This window comes from Bison bison, unplaced genomic scaffold (genome assembly GCF_000754665.1).
Source record: "Bison bison bison isolate TAMUID 2011002044 unplaced genomic scaffold, Bison_UMD1.0 scf7180017864464, whole genome shotgun sequence".
NCBI lineage: Eukaryota > Metazoa > Chordata > Mammalia > Artiodactyla > Bovidae > Bison > Bison bison.
The window spans coordinates 9,687,309-9,705,681 of record NW_011495025.1 but is presented as its reverse complement, the minus strand read 5'-3'; the positions used below and the strand labels follow the sequence as shown (position 1 = coordinate 9,705,681).

The 18,373-nt window shown below is 34.8% G+C and overlaps 1 protein-coding gene across 3 annotated transcripts in view; it reads right to left on the bottom strand.

Annotated features, from left to right (window-relative positions):
* SLIT2 (slit homolog 2 (Drosophila)) overlaps positions 1–18,373 on the bottom strand; it is a 404,995-nt gene that overhangs the window by 110,198 nt on the left and 276,424 nt on the right. For all 3 annotated transcript variants that reach the window (XM_010860216.1, XM_010860217.1, XM_010860218.1), the window contains exons 10-11: positions 1,712–1,783; positions 1,144–1,215 (exon numbers count right to left, since the gene is read on the bottom strand). In XM_010860216.1, the coding sequence (XP_010858518.1) occupies positions 1,144–1,215; positions 1,712–1,783 (144 nt within the window). The remainder of the gene's footprint in view (positions 1–1,143; positions 1,216–1,711; positions 1,784–18,373) is intronic.

Here is an 18,373-nt window from a genome sequence, read left to right as displayed (position 1 = left end):
TAATGTCTCTGCTTTTGAATATGCTATCTAGGTTGGTCATAACTTTCCTTCCAAGGAGCAAACATATTTTAATTTCATGGCTGCAATCACCATCTGCAGTGATTTTGGAGCCCAAAAAAATAGTCTCTCACTGTTTCCCCATCTATTTACCATGAAGTGATGGGACTGGATGCCATGATCTTAATTTTCTGAATGTTGAGCTTTAAGCCAACTTTGTCACTCTCCTCTTTCACTTTCATCAAGAGGCTATTTACAACCCAGATAAACTGGTACATCTCCTCCCCTTGGTATGAGTGTAAAGTATTCTACAAACCCCAGGTGTTTATCTAAGTATCACACACGTGTATCCTAAAATTCTCACTGGCTACCATTGACTTCTGAAGTTCCTAAGAGCAATGCAGTAATTTACATCAATAAGAACTCTTCTCTAAGCATCACCTCAAACAAAGAAACCAGATTTCATTTTTAAACTTTAAAGTTAAAATTTGAAATAATACATACTCTACTTAGCAGACTTCTGAAGATTTTATACAAATTTGAAGGAATAACAGTCTCTATAAATTCACTTTAATTTATATGCCCATCTGGAAGTCCTTTTGACATTAAAAAGCTGCCATATTTCTTCTATTTGTTCTTGGAGAGATTAAAGCTGGTTCTTTCAGGGAAGTCTTTAAGGTGATGAAGTAGAGGGCTGGAGGGGGGCCCTTTCACTGGCCATCTTTCACTGCTCTCTGCACATTTACCTAGGATCATTCTAAACGGGACTGTAATTGTCCCCAGTGACAGTGACTATGGGTTTAAGGATGGGGTTATAAATGCAGTACTGAGCGGAGCCTCCAAAGTAAACATTTTCCCTTTACTTCTGTAAGAAAACACTGTCGAAAAAGGGGTTCATACTCGATTTCTAAACAGTAAAACTATCGAATTCTAAAATATAAACCCCTAAAAATTGGCCAATTTTAGTGACAGGTAGCAGTTCTCCATAAAAATGATAAAATTCACTAATGATTTATAATAATTAATACTGTTAATAATGCATAGTAAAGCACGTAAAGGAACATATTCTTTAAATCCAAATTTAAAATATAGAGGCATTATTCCTAATGCATTCTACTTTCCTTCAGTTATGTGGTCAATACTTACAGTGAATTCAGAGAGCGTAGTCCTTGGAAAGCATCTGGTGCTAGTTCAGAGATCTGATTATTGCTCAGGTCGCTAAGATTAAAAATAGGGTTAGGTTAAATTAAATAGAATGTCAGTGAGATTTACTGCAGGAGAAAGCTCTTTATTGCCTTTACACATCAGTTTTGCACCTATCAATATGTGTATAATATTTGCAACATCTGAAGCATCCTAAACTTTTTAAAAAATCACACTTTTAAATCAATTATTGGCTATTTTTCTAAATTATTATTAAAGACGGCATGTCTTATTTTTGAAAACAGAACAGTTAAGAATTTGACTGCATAATATATTGACCACATATGTTCACACTAGTGTGAATTAGTATGCTAAATTACAGAGAACTTAATAAATTAATATTTTAGCTTTTAACATTACACTATTATAGAACTAGCGACCAGATAGTCACATCACTTAATATTTAAGCTGTCAAACACTTAAATATTCATACTTAAATGGATGTCTTTGCATGTTCATGACCTGTATAATTTTTTAAAATTTCATTGATTTCAGAATATTATTCACTCACATTCTTCTAAGCTTTTTATATGGTGAGAAAGCTCCAGGAGGGATGACCTTGATTGAGTTCTGTTCCAAACGTCTGCAATGAAAAATATATTCAATTTTTAAATAGAAATGTGAGCTCTCAGATATGTTTAATTCAAGTCATGTCAAGAAGCAAAGGTGATATGCTTCCTGAGTGATATATTCTTGCTTTTTTCTCTAAAAAGACTATTAAAATTAATTGTGCTTTTCCCTAAACATGGTGCAAGATTGGGAGTAAAAACAAAGCAACTGTGAAAACAATAAGAAGATTTTGGTTTTTAAGCATTGTGGGTTCATTAATATTTAAGTCTGGACTTTGTATAAAAGAGAGAACATCTATGTTGGGAATATATTTTACCAAGTTCAATATCAATAAGAGAAATATGTTGTAACACTGAAGAGATGTAGAACATGTTTTAGAGATAACTATAACTCTTCCACAAAAGACATTATTGTTGAATATTAAATTTTATAAGCCATTTCCTTTACAGAAAGCATGTTATAGGTTGAAAAAACTGTTATATGCATAAAATTAATTTTGAAGCTGCTTCTGAGGCAAAATCTTGACTTTTAAATGTGTAAGTACTACAGATATTTTTGGTAACACTCTCTGGACTCTGTCAATCCGTTATGTGAATATTTCATGTGAAAACCACTGCAGGAAAGTGCATTTAAAAACAACTGAAGTATTTTTATGATACACTATAATCTGCAAGTTGAAAATAACCCTCTAACTTTATCTACTCCATACTTCTGCAATCAAAGACAAGATTTTACCAATCTAGTTACGAAGGACGCAAAATAGTATATTTCATAGGGTGGTTTGGTAAATGTTTTAGTCCATTAAAAATGCTGTTTCTCAGCCTCCTCTCTACCTGTACAAATATGCTCATGTACACTTCCCGTCCCCTCTCTCACTTCTGCTCCGCATCCCAGAGAGCTGATGCCCGTGAACCACACGGTGCAGGCTCAAGGGCTGGCTTTTGTGAGACGTGGTCAGGGTGGGAGACTGAAGGCGGGACGAGGGGAGAAGTCAGAGTATTCTCCCCTTTTCTGCCTCACGGGGTGTCCTCAGCAGAGGTCTCATTTCATTTTAGCTCCTGCTAAGGACTAGCTCCTGCCTTTGTATAACACTACCTTCTCCTTAGTTCCCTACAGCCCTGGAGGTGGAAGCAGCTTTCTAACCTCTGTGTCCCTTTCTACAGCTGTTTGACTCATTCATCATACTAAACCCATCTGCTGAAATACCTGGCATGAGTTCCATTTTGTCATCTGAATTAAAAAATATGCATACATATATATACGCATATACATTTATATTGGCAGGTAGATTCTTTACCATTAGTGCCACCTAGGAAGCCCATTAGTATATTTACATATAAATAGAATATACATATATAGACAATTTATAGGCTATATATGTATCATATACAGCAATTCATTTTTATTGAATGTTGGTAATACTTTGACATTTATATGTATTACAAACATTTTTTAATGAACATCAGATCAAAACAAAATATTTCTAGGAGCTTAAGTCAAATTTCTTAAATTTTGTACTTTTCTGATTCCAAATCTGTTATTACAATACCACGTTTTCTTCGATAGTCTCAGGGTTCACCATCTGACCTCTTTGTCCCTACACGCAATGGGCTTTCTCAATCTTTGTTGCTCTTGAACTCACTGTAGCATTTGATACTGTGAACAATCTTTCCCTGGGATGTGATACTGTATATTACTTATTCTTGGCCTGCTTTTCTCTTTTTAACTTATGGCTTCACTTTCTAGTCCTCTAAAGTGAGTTATTCCCCAAGTTTCTGTCCTTTTCCTCTCTCACACAAAAGGAAAAATCTCTTCTCTGACCTGCAATGTTAATCATGATTCTTCCCCTCCAAAAAGCAAAGTCATTTTGTTCATATTAAAGACAAACTTAAGCTTAAACTATTTATGAAATACATAAATAAGAAAACTAAAATCACTCATAATATATCACTCAGATCAGTGAATTTTACTTGTTTTTATGTATATATATTTATTTTATATAACTGAAATTTTACTGTATAGAGAATTTTGAGTTGAATCTTTTACACTAAATATAGTATCATCTATGTTTTCCTGCTGCTGCTGCTAAGTCACTTCAACCGTATCCAACTCTGTGCAACCCCATAGACAGTAGCCCACCAGGCTCCCCCATCCCTGGGATTCTCCAGGCAAGAACACTGGAGTGGGTTGCCATTTCCTTCTCCAGTGCATGAAAGGGAAAAGTGAAAGTGAAGTCTCTCAGTCATGTCCGACTCTTTGCGACCCCATGGACTGCAGCCTTCCAGGCTCTTCCGTCCATGGGATTTTCCAGGCAAGAGTACTGGAGTGGGGTGCTATTGCCTTCTCCAATGTTTTCCTAATCATAAAAATCTTTGGAAGACCTTATTTTTAGGCTTTCTTGATGACTGTCAAAATGGTCCATAATTTCTTAATCATTCTTCATTGTTAGCCACTGAAATTAATAATAAGTTTACATCATTATTAATAATATTCAGCTATTTTAAGATGACTAGCACACAGCCTTTTTTTGAAGCCTTCCTTTACTTTCTTTGGTATGGTTAATTGTATCTTTCTCTCTACTCAAGAGCATTTTCTTCTAAACGCATCTGTTCTTCTCTGACTGTATTAATTTTTCACATATCCCTCCTCTACCAGGCTGTTAGCTCCTAAGGGGCTGATTTACCCTAGAAGAAAACAAATAAATCCTATGAATAAAATAAGGATTTGGCATCTGGATTATTTATCTAGGTCTTAAGAAAGGGTTACTTTCTTCAAAAGCCCAAAGCATAGCAAAGGCTACTTTAACAATTTCACTGTTACATTTATTGATTACAACTTTATGAATTGATGGCTTAGTGACATATTTTTTTGTGATCCATTCTTGTAGTTGGATTTTGAGTAGTTTAAAATGTCATAAATGAAATATAATAAAAACAAGCTATAGATGGAATACTATTGATTAAAGGACTTTCTTCAAATCTAGGTCAATGAAACATCATTTCAGTTTGTAAAAGATTTCTCAATATAATGTGATGATGAGAAAAAATAAAAATTCTTAGTGTCTAGTATAGTATTTTTATTTTAACAGTCATGCAAAACTAGATCATGCAATTACTTTTTATAAATACAATTTCAGCTTCTTAAAATAAGGAATCAGCAATTATTCATTCATTCAACCTGCAAATATTTAATGACTACTCAGGGCAACATTACATAATTGGAGTTCATTAGTGATTGAAAGTATAGATATGTTTATACCTTCATGGACATTTTATTAATAAAATGTCCAATTTTACAGTTAAATTTCCAACTGATTTGTTCAATGCAAGCTTTTTTAAAACTATGCTATTCAGTACTAAGATTTCTGAAATGTCAATATTAACCACAAATATGGCCAAACAAATTCTATCACCTATCATAACTAAAAAGCTTCTTCACATATTTAGAATCTTTAAAATTAAATGATGAATTCAAAAATTCATTTATTATTTTAAATTCTCAGAACCTAGAATACTTATGCTGCTGCTGCTGCTGCTGCTGCTGCTGCTGCTGCTGCTGCTAAGTCACTTTAGTCGTGTCCAACTCTATGTGACCCCATAGACGGCAGCCCACCAGGCTCCCCGGTCCCTTGGATTCTCCAGGCAAGAACACTGGAGGGGGTTGCCATTTCCTTCTCCAATGCATGAAAGTGAAAAGTGAAAGTGAAGTCGCTCAGTCGTGTCCGACTCTTAAGTGACCCCACGGAATGCAGCTTACCAGGCTCCTCCACCCATGGGATTTTCCAGGCAAGAGTACTGGAGTACTTACAATGATCACTAATTGTTCTAATGGCATTCAAATATATTTTATTGTAACTTGGTTTGTGTTGAATCTGCAATTAATTTCATTGATAACTATTCCTGCTAAAATACAACAAGACATAATGAGTGAGGCTATTTATTTTTTTTAGAAAATATATACTCAAAAATTTATAAAATGAAAAGAACTCATGATGAAATAATATTTAACTTTATATGCAAAATAGTAATTTAAATATAGCAATGCTGCATATATTATTCCATATTGCAATGTGCCATGACTTACTTTCACATGGCAATCCATTGCATTTATAACATAAGCAACAGAAAGCTGAACTATGCTCTTCTGTATTTATCTATTTATTTCTAACTTGTTCCAAAAAAAAAGTATTTGAAACAAAACTTATATGGTCATTTACATTGACTTAGCAGCTAATTGGTTTTTATGGCACTGTCTAGCAATCCATTAAGGCACAACGTAATTGCCTTCTTCATTCAAAGGGACAGATTCTCATGCAGGAAAATATTCTACCACTGACAGATGTCAACCAGTAAATTTTAAAATGCTTAAAAATGTCTATTTTTTGTCTTCAGTAGACAAACAATAAAATAATATGTACTTCCTGTAAACTTTTAGGTCTCTAGGACAAATAAGTTTTGTGTTTTATTACAAGAACTTCATAATATATTTGACAAACGACAAACAACACAAATGTCAAAAATTGCCCTTCTTCTTCAAATAAGAGGTAAGGATTAAAACCAGATTATAAAAAATAAGGAAGAAAAAATTAGAGTTTTCAGATGAAGGTTAAAAAAATAAAGTAAATGAAATTTACTTTGCTATTCTCTAATCTTCTACTTTAATAGCAGAGAATCTGCTGAATTTTACAGAGTACAAATTTAAATCCATTGTTCCATGAAGAATCTGATTAAAAACATTCCAGGGTTACAAAAACAGATAGTGTAATGGCTGAGATATATTTGCATGGTAAAGATAAAATCCACCATAATTAAGAGCCTTGCAAATGCTAGTCCTTCATAAAAGGAAAACAATATTTTGAATTTCAAAGTAAAAATAGATTTAGAACAAAAAACTTTATAAACCCTATGTGATAAAAGAAGCCTTTTTCATATAAAAAAAGCCAGAATCTTACTCCTCAGAATCTACATGAATAATTCCAAAACATTTCATCACTGGGTATAAGTATATCTGAAAGCAATTTGCTGTTACACTTCACCAAAACCAGAAGGGAGTTTTAGTAAGAAGTTCAATTTTAGTTAGAAGACAATTTTCTAACTGCTCCAATAAAAATATTCACAAGTATGCTTAACCAGTGAAGACCTTTCCTCCCTATTCCTATATATCTTTTTCTCTTGCTCTCTAATTATTGTTTTATTTTAAATATGTTTTCACACATTTAGAGTTTCTAAAGAATAAACAGCTACCAATATACATCACGTTCTGGTGTCTATTTCAAAGATGGTAGAAAATAGCAAATTATCAGTAAATCTCTCTGCTGTAACATTATGGACTCTTAGAACATGGAAATTATATGCAGGTATAGCTGGGCTCTGTGACATATAAATATTCTACTACAGTTACCAATGAACAGATCTTATATCAGGAAAGTGTAAGACATACACTGTAATTGGGTGATTAAAAATTCCAACTAGTTCCGAAGACATTTACACTGAATTAAAGAACATTAGTTTATTTCAGCTCACTAGCTTTCAATATTCAAGCATTAGTTTCAATAAATTATTTTGACAAACTCTAAAAAATAACATCCACATGCCAAAGCTGAAATGGCTCTCCCCAAGAGGCATTTATGTTTTGTGTATGTATAGCTATAAAGATTAAGAACATGTAGTTCAGTGAGTAAAAGTATGAGCTTTATACAGGCTTGGGTTAAATTTAGATCTGCCACTGATTAGCTCTGTGGACCTTGCAAACGTTACTGTTGGTTTCTCGGTGTGTCTGTTTCTCTTTCTGAAAAATAAGAAAATAAACCCTGCTATAAATGTTTTGGTATAAATCATGAGATGTAGAAAACATATATGGTGTATTTTTCCAGTTCCAAAAATAGTGGGAAAAGTAAAAATGAGGATATATATGTGTATATATGTAATATATAACATATGGCATTATATAATATCTATAGCAAATATTAGTTACACATAAACACACAGATTATATAAAGGAATAAATCTGATACATGACTTGATCTCTAATGTGAAATAAATATTTATGGTTCAAAACACATTTTTAAACAAATTAGCAAGACAGGTTTTTTGAAGATAACTCATAACTGTATTTTAAAGACCTACACTCATGCATCATTCTTATGGAGGCTGAAAAAGCAATACAAATGGTTGCTGTTTCCATGATCAACATGATTAAAAAAGAGCACTTTAATTTGAAAGCTGTCTGAGAAACTCAAAAAGGGTTTTTACACCACCAGTAAAGTATGAGTTTGGACTGATTGTTTCTGTAACATACAGCCCAGATGCTGATTATACATGGCAATAAAACTGACAGTTCTTTGCATTTTCCCCATCTGCTTTCAACGTAAATGGCAAAAACAGCTGCCAAAGAATAGAACAGATTTAATGGGGTGAAGGCTGGGGTTGCAGAATGACTTTTGCTTCTGAGTCATGGACTACTCAGAGGAGACAAACATTCTCATCATAGGTAATATCAGCCCTGCATTTGTAAAAGAGGAAGCAGTAATATTATTTTGCCAAAAGAGATCCTCTTGCCTGTTATACAATAATTCTAAATAAGTACTGTATATTTTGGAGATATTACTTCTAACTTTAGCAGTAAATGCACGCCATTGAAATCTTTTATATGTCTCTACCTAAAATGACCCAAGATTATTTTAGACTAGAATATTATTACTGTTATGTAATTGTGGTTACCAGAACTTTTTAAGTTTAATAAATATCTTTAACAGCTGAGTGAATATTGGCCTCTAGAGGGACATACTTCACATATAGCTGGCATTTTTGCCTTAAGACTATGTCCATCCTAATTGATTATCAACAATTCCTATTTTGGGATGACTTGTTCCTGAAAACTGTCCATTTCCTTAATCTTATTTTATTTCCTGTGATGTCATTCTGGGTATATTTCTCTCAGTGCAAATTTAATTGATGTTTTCATAGTAAAAATAACTCTTTTCCATTTGGTCTTTAAGCATTTAAAGTAAAACAAAAATGTGTGTTTGAGTTCCTACTGACCTCGTATTTCAGGCAATGACATTCTGAATGAGTGCTAAAATTTTTATGTACGTATTTATATGGACACATACTCAAATGCAAACAAAAGTACACTCAATACACAGAATCACATAATTTAGATTTAGTGGGAAAAATGGGCTAAGACACGTGACTCACCAATTTCAGGGTGACAGAGTACAGATTCATAATGTCAGTAACAACCAGTTTTCATATATAATTTTTCCTTCACAATCCAAGAAAGACAAACAGAAGTTTTGCTGCTTTGTTTTTCATTAATAACTAAAATCTTTTGGATGCTTAATATAAGTTAGGCACTGAACTAAGTCTCCTATTTGGCAATAATTTTAGTTTTAAACATTATGCAAATTACCTTTAATGGGATAACTCAATGAATAGATAGTGACTAGCCTTCTCCCTGATGCCTGCACAGAATTATTGCCCAAGTCATCCGTTATCTTTCCCCTAAAGTTCAGATAACACTATGATCGCTAGTAGAATTTGAACTATACAGGATTTCAGCTTACCGTTTCAGGCTGACTATATGACAATCAATCAATAACTTAATTCTTTAAAGGAATGACAATTTTATTCACCTGAGAATGAATAATACTTTGTGCCCCGGCTATCTTCATTTTTATGTTAAAGTCTACACAGCTTATTCATATCTGATGGGTCTTCATTACTTTCCTGTAGAAGTTTCCAGTGACTCAACCACAACAGCACTTGAGTCACTTCTTGGAATAACTTCTCACTACTATCTGCTACTAAGCCTATCTTTATTATACCTTCTATAGACTCTTTCTATCAAAAGTGGATTCTCTATTCCATGTTAGAGTGATTTTTCTAGCTAGCAAAGTAAATCATACTACAATGCTCAAAATTTTCCCTTCTATTCTATTGTCATCAGGACAGTGATTTTTCAAGATGAGGCTTTCAATGTATGTTCTAACCACTAAAACTGTTTAAATTTCCTGAAAACATACAACTCTTTAACTTTTCTGGGTCTTTGCATATACTCTTTTCACTCTCTAGAAAGCCCCTGATCTCTCTGCTTGCAAAACACATCCTCATACATGAAGATTCTTTGAGTCTCCCAGGAAAATCAAGATATTCCTTTCTCTGTCTTCCCATGCATATGTATTTTATTACTTATCATGTAGCTTTTAAAATTTCTGTTGTATAAAACTTAAATTCTTGATGTTGTAAACATTTTGAAAGCTGAAACTGTGACCTCTTATCTGTAATGCCTGATGCAAAATAGGCACTCAAAAAGAGTGTTGATTATGCAGTATGTGAAAAAAAACTTACATTTCCACATGTCATTCTCTGCTGCAATAACATTCATCAGACGACTTGGAATTTTTAAGAGAAACCAGTTGGAGCATCTGCTTTTACCCCTCTAGCCATTTTAATACTTCTTTTTCACTCATTTTCATATCTTATCTAATATTACAAATGTTTGATTCATTCTTCTATACTTTTTTCTTATGAAAGCCATTGTGCCTTTCTGCTTGAATGTTCAAACAACTCAACAACAATAGAAGAACATAAAAGGTATGTGTCTACATGCATGTAACATATACTTTATAGATATAAATTTTTGTGAAATTACGTACAAATAAGAAAAAAAATCAATATATTGAAAAGGCAACCAACAGAATGGGAGAAATATTTGCAAATCATATATAATAGGGATTAATATCCTAAATATATAAAGAATTCACACAACTCAGTTACAATAAAGCAAGTAATCAAAATAATCATTAGAGAAATGCAAATGAAGTACAGTTAGGTATCACCTCACACCAGTTAGGATGGCTATTATCAAAAAGATAGGAGAAAAAAATTGTTGGCAAATATGTGGAAAAAGAGAAACTTTATGCACCATTGGTGAGAATGAAACCATTATGGAAAACAGTATGCTGTGCTGTGCTTAGTCACTCAGTTGTGTCTGACTGTTTGCGACCCCATGGACTGCAGCCTGCCAGGCTCCTCTGTCCATGGAGATTCTCCATGCAAGAATACTGGAGTGGGTTGCCATGCTTTCCTCCGGGGGATCTTCCCAATCCAGAGATCGAACCCAGGTCTCCCGCACTGTAGGCAGATTCTTTACTGTCTGAGCCACCAGGGAAGCCCAAGAATACTGGAGTGGGTTGCCCTGTCCTTCTCCAGGGAATCTTCCCAACCCAGAAATTGAACTGAGGTCTCCTGCATTTCAGGCAGATTCTTTACCAGCTGAGCTACCAGGGAAGCCCCCAAAACAACTACAATATGCTCCAGCAATCCCACTCTTAGGTATATACCTGAAGGAACTGAAATCATTATCTCTAAGCAGTATTTGCCTCTCCATGTTTTTGCAGCTTTATTCACTAATGGCAAACTATGGAAACAATCTAAATGTACTATGACAGATGAATGGATAAAGAAATTGTGGTATGTATCCTATGGAATATTATACAGCCAATCAAAGAAAGGGAATACTGTCATTTGAGACAACACAGATAAACCAGGAGGGCATATGCTTAGTGAAGTAAGGCAAACAGATAAGTACAAATACTGTATGCTTTCACTAATATGTGGAACCAAAAAAAAAGAAAGAAAGAAAAGATGATTTCACAAAATAGAATAGTGATTGGCAGAGGCTGGTGGTTGGGGAGATGTATGTCAACAGGTACAAATTCTGTTATAAGAAGAATAAATTCTGAGAGTCTAATATACAGCATGGTAACTACAGTTAATATATTTCAAATATTGTATACTTGAAAATTGCTCAGAGTAGAATTTAAGCATTCTCACCAGAAACAAAAAGAGTTAACTATTTGAGGTGATGAATGTGTTAATTACCTTGATCTTTGTAATCACCATACAATGAATAAGTATATCAAATCATCATGATGTGATGTATATACCCTTTGAATATATACAATTGTGTTTGTCAATTATTCCTTAGTAAAATTGAAAAAAAGGAAGTAAATTGAGGGAAATTGATGCATATAATTTTCTTCTCATGAACCTATGTTATTAATAAAAATGAATTTTCTTTACAAAGAAGATTACTCTTCTATTTAATTCAATAGCAATTAATGATATCAAGATAATCAAGATATGCATATAAAATTGAGAATTTTGCCATGATAAAGATGAAAACACTCCAATGATTATTAGTGAACTCAATGGTCTCTGGAACTACAGATACAGTTTAATCTATAAATGTATTTTACCAAATTTATCTTATACTATTTTGCTGTGGAACTATCAAAATTGCTGTAGGGATTACACTAAGCATGGCTACTGATAACTAAGAATTAAGTAAGATGTTCTGAGGAAACACAATGGTGGTCTTTATTTTGTATACTGAACAAAATGCTCTCTGCATTCTGCAGGAAGTGAAATTACTATGTATTTTTCTAAGCTCCTAACTTATAATGGAATCATAATATAAAAACTTCAGACAGATATTTGTTCAATATTGTCTAAATAATAAAAGGAAAAAGTGAAAGTGAAAGTTGCTCAGTCATGTCCGACTCTTTACGACCCCATGGAAGAGACCATGGTATTCTCCAGACTAGAATACTGGAGTGGGTAGCTGTTCCTTCTCCAGGGGATCTTCCCAACCCAGGGATCTCTCATTGCAGGTGGATTCTTTACCAGCTGAACCACCAGGGAAACCTCGAAAGTCAAGGTAACTTACATGTGCTATAAAAATTAGTCAAACTACATATTATATTTATTTTTAAAATTTATTTTCAAAATCTGCATAATTCAAAGAAAATGAAACAATTACACAGCATGACAGCTATATTGTGAGCTAAGACATTCCTAAGTTCATGTTAAAGTAAAAAAGTCATGCTTCATTTCATGAATACTTGTAACTTTCCTAATAAGCTAATATACAATAGGACCCAGAGGGATGGTATGGGGAGGGAGGAGGGAGGAGGGTTCAGGATGGGGAACACATGTATACCTGTAGCGGATTCATTTTGATATTTGGCAAAACTAATACAATTATGTAAAGTTTAAAAATAAAATAAAATTAAAAAAAAATAAAATAAAATATTTTCAAGACCTTTAAAAAAAAAAAACATATTGATCAAATCTAATTTATATATCCCTACCATGGTGGCTCAGACTGTGAAGAATCTGCCTGCAATGAAGGAGACCTGGGTTTGATCCCTAGGTCGGGAAGATCCTCTGGAGAAGGGAATGACTACCCACTCTAGTATTATTGCCTGGAGAATTCTATGGACAGAGGACCCTAGTGGGCTACAGTTCATGGGGTTGCAAAGAGTCAGACTCGACTGAGTGACTAAAGCAATCACTTTTTCACCAACAGAAACTCAAATAACTTTGAAATATGCAGATTCAAAATTTGACAAGTACAATTTAATTGAAATAAGGGTTCAAAATTTTGGAAGAGGCAAATGCAAAAATAGCATGTAGAAGGGTTAAACACAAGAAGAGTGCCTAAACAGAAATGGAGGACAAAGACATATTTTTAAAATCAGATATTCAATGTCAAACATGCAGTTTATAATCAGATACAGCATTCAAGAATCATTCTCACTTTCATTTCTTTATAAATATGCATGCGAATGATCCAGAGGAAACAAAAGGAAAAAAATGTACTCCTGAACTTCATATCCAACCTCCAACATTCTGAATCTCTTTGGAAGAGTCTTCGTTACTACTAGCAGAGTAAAAGCAGTGCAGTGAGCTTATCCCACAGAGTGAGTTCCCTTCCCATTTTACTGAATGTGTGCTCAGTTGCTCAGTTGTGTCCTACTCTTTGCAGCCCTCTGGACTGCAGCCCTCCAGGTTCCTCTGTCCACGAGATTTTTCAGGCACGAATACTGGAGTGGGTTGCCATTTCCCACATCCAAAACAAGCAGTATAACTTGAGCATTTGCAACACATCTTAGAAAACACTGAGACAACCCTCATAAGACCTGACCTGAGAACTTAACTACCAGAATTTCCCTTCCCAAAATTTAAACACAAATTTGAACAAAATTTGAAGATCCCTGAAGATCAGGGATCTTCAGACAAATTAAAAGGCAAATTGTATGGTTCCCAGCTTTGGAGGCCTGGAAAATACAACCAAGATTAAAAGCAATAAGAACTAAGAGTGAACAAGACATACTAAATTGTCACAACCTGTGTCTAAATGTCCTCTGTGATTTATGCAATTTCTGTATAATGGTTTGGATAGGCGATATGCCACAGAAAATCTATAACTGGATTGAAGAGAACTAAATGTCTACTTTATAGCAATCTATCACATGACATTCAAAATATTATACCTCAAGATTTAAGAAGTTAATTCAGAGGATTTGATATACAGAGAATCAATTCGCTATTAATGATTTTGCCCCCATGGGTCAGACCATCCATGTATAGACTTGCCTGAGGTATTCCATCTGTATGAAAACAAGGTGCTCAACCAGCAGAGTTCAAAGCAGCAAGGTGCTGGACAGCCTCTGGGGCAGCAACAACTTCTTTCTTCTAAATCTAATTCTACCTGATATTATACATTCTATTTTCCCTCATCTATCTTTTACTAGTTGATTCTCCTTCATCACATTTTCTTTTATTTTGAAGAATAGAGGCTTGGAGGCTCTCCTGAGCTTGTATCCTAGATCACCCACTCATCCCCCAATACTGTTCTTCTCCCCACCCGCACAGTGTTAAGTTTTGGGACAAAAGTGGTGAAGAAAAAAGATATGGCCCTGCCCTCATTATGCTTGCAGTCTAATAGGGTAGTTTGACACTAACCAGAATATTGAATTAAGTTGTAATAACTTCTATACAGACAAAATCTAGGGAGATATGAGATCATTTAATAGAGGCTAGGAAAGAAGACAACAGTTGTAGACATAAAGTAATACAAATACAATCCCTATACCTTCACGCCTTGTCTTTCTCTCTGCTTCTTCCCTTCGTACGTAAGTATCTTAAAGTGTCCTGTTTTCTGATATTTGCCTCTCCTGATTTTTTTCATTCATCCCTTTTACGATATTCCAACAAGCTAAGCCACATCTACCTTTTTTTGGCAGCTGGATGGAAGATGGAACATAGGTTTTGGAGCCAAATAAATCTAAGGTTGAGGCAGTTTAGTCACTTTACAATTTAATAATTTTTTTTTCTTTTTAAACAAGATTTCTTAATTGTTTTGAGCCTGGTCTGTTTTCTTTCCTTTTTGTTTGGTCTCACCACACAGCATGCAGGATCTTACTCACAAATCCCTGCAGTGGAAGCACAGATTCTTAACCACTGGACCACTAGGGAAGTCCAGAGCCCAGTCTTTTTAAAATAGCAAGATGAAGTTGTCAATTTTCAAGGGATTAGAAATGTTTGATAACTTGCAAAAAAGAAAAAAAGACATTCTACTGATAATTTATGGTAAAAATCCAGATTGAAAACATTATATGAAAACTATGAAAGAAATTTACAATGTTCAGTTCATTATGTATTAAAAATATGAAACCCATAACAAATTTTAAAGAAGATGTTGCCCAGCTTTATTTCTACATTTATGAATCTTACTGATTCTTTAATAAAAAATAAAAGAGTAATAAAATAAATGAGTCACTAAGCTAGTAACTTGTGCCACTATAAAGAATAGTAATGGGGTATTTTGTTGGAGTTGAAGATCAATAGGATTTATTACCAGATGCTCTACTGATAGAGCTGATAATGTAATAATCAGAGAAGTAAAATTCACCTAGAGCTTTGCATGTTTCCATCTCTCCTTTATTATAGCTTTACCTGATACACCATCTCCTCAACACAAACAAACTCAATGGGACATATATTTAGTGTAATTTCCAGCTACTAATTTCTATCATCATACAAAAATCTATAGAGCATGCAACTGTAAGAAAAGCTCTATGACAAAAAGCAGACTACATGAGATAAACTATTTGAAATGTTTCCTGTTCCTTTCAGTCTGTTATGTCACAACTCACTCCTCTTTTCTCAGTCAGCAACAGTGTTTTCATCTCCTTTCCTATGACCAGGATTTGAGCAGCTTCCTTCTAGGTCCCGAACAGTCTTGCTCCCACATACCTTAACTCTCACACTCTCATGACTCTGTGTGTTAGTCACTCAGTCATGTCTGACTCTTTGTGGCCCCATGGACTGTAGGCCACCAGGCTCTGTCCATGGAATTCTCCAGGCAAGAATACTGGAATGAGTAGCTATTCTCTTGTCCAGGGGATCTTCCCAACCACAGGGATTGATCCTGGGTCTACTGCATTGCAGGCAGATTTTTTTTTACCATTTGAGCCACCAGGGAAGCCCCTCATGACTCTCTAAACCCATTCTTACTCTCTGATTTTCTAAGGACTGCAGATTTCTGTATCTCAAAATAAATTCAAATCTACCCAATTGTCTTCTTAAAAAATCCCTTCTCAGCCAAACTCTTCAAACTACTTCATATCTGTTCTCTTCAATATTCATCACCTCTAATCTTTCTTAACACTCTGAAAAGCGACTCATTCAGCTATCATTCTATCTTGAACCCTTCAAGAGTAATATAGTCAAGTTCTGAGACTTATTCTCAGATCTCCTCTTGGTTCTTCAGCTGGAGTATCTGACTCGGCAGATCATTTTTCCTAGAAGCCCCTTCCTCCTTTATCTACTGTGGCCATCTGCTCTTTTAATTTAGTCCTCTCAGGTTTCTCTTCTCTTTTTCTCCTTTCCATTGGCCATTTGATGCCTTCAACTATCTACTTTGTTTTTTGTAATAACAGTTACTCCAAAGTCTTTGTCTGAAGTCATGTCCTCCTCCAAATTATGACAGTCTTTATTATTATAGTATCTCTAAACACCTTATTGGAAATTCAGTATTTCACAGATTTTGCTCACCGTCATTTTCCCTCCCAGTTTTGGTACTACTCCTCAGTTTTTTTACATACAATGTTATAACCACCATATCCATATCCTTCATACTTAAAATTTTGGCATCATCTCTGGTTCATTTTTCTCCATTACTCTCTCATCTCATCAAATGCCAAATCCTATTAATTCTGCTTCTGTACTGGCTATCACATGTGCTTCCACATCATCATTCCAACTATCACTTCCTAGCTCCTGCTTTCATGACCTCTCCCCTTGACCAACACAATAGAAGCCTCAAGCCTGGTTTTCTCTTCTTTTGCCAAACCGCTGGTACATAGACAACAGATTAATCTCCTTGGAGATTCAAACTCCTGTGTTCGAACACATTCCAAAGAAAGATTTAGATCCTCATACTATCAAGCGCCTCCATGAATTAGTTTCAACCTACCTTTTCAACTTTATCTCTTTCCTGAACTCCCAGATACCAAAAACCCATCAAACTGAGTTCCTGTTTGGCAGTATTTTAGACTTCCATTCTTATTGTCTGTGCTCATAATGTTAATTACTTCTGCAAACTCTTTCTCATCTTTGCAATTACACTCATTAATTATCCTTCAAGGCCTATCTCATACATTATCTCCTGGATGAAGGCTTCAACAATCAAGGTATCATTCATTGAATGATTGCTATCTTCTAAGCACATGAGGGGGCTTCCCAGGTGGCGCTAGAGGTAGAGAACCATGACAAGGCAATAGACATAAGAGACATGGGTTTGATTCCTGGGTTGGGAAGATCCCCTGGAGGACTGCATGGCAATCCACTCCAGTATTCTTGCCTGGAGAATCCCATGGACAGAGCCTGTCCATAGTGTCACAGAGTCAGACACGACTCTAACTCGCACGCACAAGCACACGAAGCCCTACATATGTTAATTCTTTCATTACAAACTAACAACAACAGTTAGTTCAGAGATGGAGACAATCCTATAAAGGATAAGTAGCTTGCCTATAGCTTCATAGTTAGTAAAGGACAGGCAGACTTCGGGTTCCAACTAAAGCTTTCGGACTCTGGTTAACTACCATAACCTGCTTTCCACTTTAGGCCCTCTGTAATAAATACCATGAACTTTATAATTTTTCCTCTTTTACAATGTGTGTTACTTTGTACCTCATTTCACAGCTTTTAATTTGCATGCCACTTGATAGAGATCTCTGGAGAATGTATGTTGCCTTTCTATAGTAAGTGCTTACTTACTTAATGTTTGGCCTGAATAGATGTACACACAATTCGTTATGTGAACACTTACTATGTCTTTCTACTATTTACTCTGTCATATATTATATCTTCTAAGATGAGAGGCCTTTGGTAATCTATGGCTGTAAAATTGAATGGAGATGTCTTTTTGAGGCATCATTTTTCATGATGCCTCAACATGTACTACTTACTCTAATTAAGCTCAACTGTGCAATTCCTAAAGCGAAATGCTCACTGCCACCTCTGCCCTTTGTCCCCAATGTTTCTCCTTTGCAGAATGTCACCTGCACTTTCCAAGGAACATAGTGTTCTTCTTTTAAGGTTAGCTAAAAAGCCTCTTGATGAAAGTGAAAGTGGAGAGTGACAAAGTTGGCTTAAAGCTCAACATTCAGAAAACAAAGATCATGGCATCCGGTCCCATCACTTCATGGGAAATAGATGGGGAAACAGTGGAAACAGTGTCGGACTTT